This window comes from Ursus maritimus, unplaced genomic scaffold, assembly GCF_017311325.1.
Source record: "Ursus maritimus isolate PB19 unplaced genomic scaffold, ASM1731132v1 scaffold_9, whole genome shotgun sequence".
Taxonomy (NCBI): Eukaryota; Metazoa; Chordata; class Mammalia; order Carnivora; family Ursidae; genus Ursus; species Ursus maritimus.
Window position 1 is genome coordinate 79,405,654 of NW_024427107.1, and position 2,474 is coordinate 79,408,127.

Here is a 2,474-nt window from a genome sequence, read left to right on the forward strand (position 1 = left end):
TTACGCTCGTGTCCCGGCCCATGATTCCGTCCAGTCTAACCTCCCTTCCCATCCGCTACCAGGCCCCCGGCCCCCCAGGCAGCCCAGCACACCCACAAACCCCCAGTCCCAGTGCCCCACACCACCTCCAGCCCTCGGCCTGCGCATCCTCGGAGCCCGTCTCCCTGCTCTGCCAGCCCCACCCCCACACCCAGGCTCAGACCCAGGTCTCTGGACCAGAAGTGAGTTTATTTCTCCGCGGAAGATGCCCTTGCAGCCAGGCTGTTGGGCTGGGCCTGGCTCTGCCTGGCTTCCCCTCGGAGACCTGGGGGTCCCAGCCCCCAGCCCGCAACCCCCCGGGGCCTCCTGCAGACACCACGTTTCCTGCTGGCCGGGACTCAGAGCTAGTGGAGAGAGGGAGGCCTCACGGCTCAGGGAGGGGCGAGGGCCAGGCTCCAGGGAGGAAGCCCAGAGCCCTGCAGGAGGGAGAGGACCTCAGGGCCCAGCCCCAAGGAGGGTGGGCCCCAGGCTGAGCAGGAGCCCCCCAGCCAGAGCCCAGGGGCTGCCTCCCGCCCCCGGCCCTCCGTTGCACAGGTCTCCCCCGCAACAGTCCACGTCCACTTTTAAGATCCCAGAGTTAATGAAGCCCATCAGATAGTCTGAGAAGAAGTGTCGCTTCACGAAGTCACAGGATGACGCGCACATCTTGTTCACGGAGTGATCCTTCCTGCCTGGGGGAGAGGTAGGACAGCCTGGGACGGGGGCCGCACCTGGGCCCTCTCTGCCTCATGCCCAGGACCCAGCCCGGGACCCAGCTCGGGACCCCCAGACAGCAGAGCTGAGCTTCCCAACCCACCCACACTGTCTCAGCGATATGGAGAGGGCCACTCAGGGCCCGGGGCTGGACAGGTACCTGGTCAGTTTCACATGGCAGGGTGGTGTCCGGCCCCCAGCCCTGTGCCCTTAGCCCAGCACAGAGAGGCTCAGATGACACCCCCAACCGCTCCCCACCCAGGCCCCGGTCCTGACTCACTGCTACTGGGGTCGGTGATCCGGACGCTGGCGCACACTGTATCCGAAGGCTGGCACTGCTTTGGGGTGCAATGGCTCGAATTGGTGGTCAGGGTGCAGTCCTGGCACCACAGGCCATGAGCTGGGCAGGGCACAAGGATGTGCATGACCAGAGGAACCGGAAGCCAAGCCAGCCGTCCCTCTGCCCCCGCCCACCCGCCTGCTTGGGGCACTGTTAGGAGAACCAGGCCGCTGTAGGAGGCCGAGTGCCCCCTGCCAGGAGTGAGCGGCACCTGGAGGTCAGGCCCTGGGAGAACCTCTGTGCCTTGCTGGCAATTTGGGGGGAGGGTCCCACCACTGGACCTCTGGCAGTCCCTGGGCACCCTCCGTGGCCCCACGCGCAGGCGTGCACACAAGCCAGCCACACATCTCTCACCCCTCTGGTGCTCTCCTGCACACTCCTACCCCCTCCCACACCTCCCCGCAGACTTCAATGGGTTCCAGGGAAGGAAGGACCACACAGACTTGATGGGAGGCCAGGTGGGGCTCTGAGAAGTGATGGAGCGCAAGGACCCCCGCCCTCATCGAGGGGCGTCCGTGGAGGACTAGCCTCCGGAGCGAGCCGCCCGGGAGGAAAATCGCTCAGTGCCCTCAAGAGCCAGGAGGGCCGCTCGTGGCTGGGGCTGGGGCTGGGGCTGGAGCTGGAGCACGGTGGGCGAAGGCGACAGGCGCGAGGCCCGGCTGGTGTCGCCAGGGTCCGGGAGAGGGTGTGGATGTGCCGGGCACCGTCGGAGGATGGCGGCGCCGCAGCCCGGCTGTCTCCGGAGCCGCCTCGGGCTCTTCCGGCGACCTGGCCCAGCCCCGCGGGCCGCCCCCGACTCACCGGGCGCAGAGCACAGCAGGGCGGCCAGCAGCACCAGGCCGAGGCCATTCATGGCTGCGGGTAGCATGCTCCAGGCGGGCCTCGGGAAGGCGCGGGGTTTGTGGATGGAGGTCCTCCGGGGCGCGGGCCTGGCAAGGAGAAGCCTCGGTCAGGAGCCCCAGCCTCCTGCCGAGCCCGAAGCCCCCTCCCCTTTTCCGGCACCGGAGCGCAACACCCCCTCCTCGGAATCCCAGGCCGGGGGGGTCGTTCGCAAGCTTGCAAAGCCCCACCCCCAGCCCAGCCCCCAGAGCGTCCACCATCATAGCATCCCCTCCAGGGAGAATAGGTCTGCCGTCTCGGGCAGGGTGACAGCTCGAAGCGCCCCAACCCGCTCCTGGCACCTGTGGGGTGGGAGGTCGGGGGGAGAGCGTCTTCTCCCCGGGGAGCGGTAGGTGCGTCCGGAGAGAAAAGGGCAAGACAAGGTGCGAGCAGGCGGTACCTGCCGGTGGGGGAGGGGCTCGCGCCACGTCCCCACCCCCACCCCTGGGCTGGGGGCCCGGGAACCCCGCGCCGAGCCCCCTCCAGTCGCTTCCTGCGCGCGCCCGGGCGCTCACCGCAGGTC

At 68.7% G+C, this 2,474-nt stretch overlaps 1 protein-coding gene across 6 annotated transcripts in view; it reads right to left on the reverse strand.

The window, feature by feature from the left end:
* Positions 1 to 210: 210 nt before the first annotated feature.
* The window catches only part of LOC103656676 (lymphocyte antigen 6H), a 17,152-nt gene continuing 14,888 nt past the window's right edge, over positions 211 to 2,474 (reverse strand). For 4 of the 6 annotated variants that reach the window (XM_040625816.1, XM_040625820.1, XM_040625821.1 and 1 more), the window contains one exon: positions 211 to 710. In XM_040625816.1, the coding sequence (XP_040481750.1) occupies positions 475 to 710 (236 nt within the window). In that variant the 3' untranslated portion in view covers positions 211 to 474. Of the gene's footprint in view, positions 711 to 1,012; positions 1,133 to 1,873; positions 2,002 to 2,253; positions 2,348 to 2,474 lie in introns of those variants that run through there. The other 2 variants (XM_040625818.1, XM_040625817.1) reach the window with 2 other exon arrangements.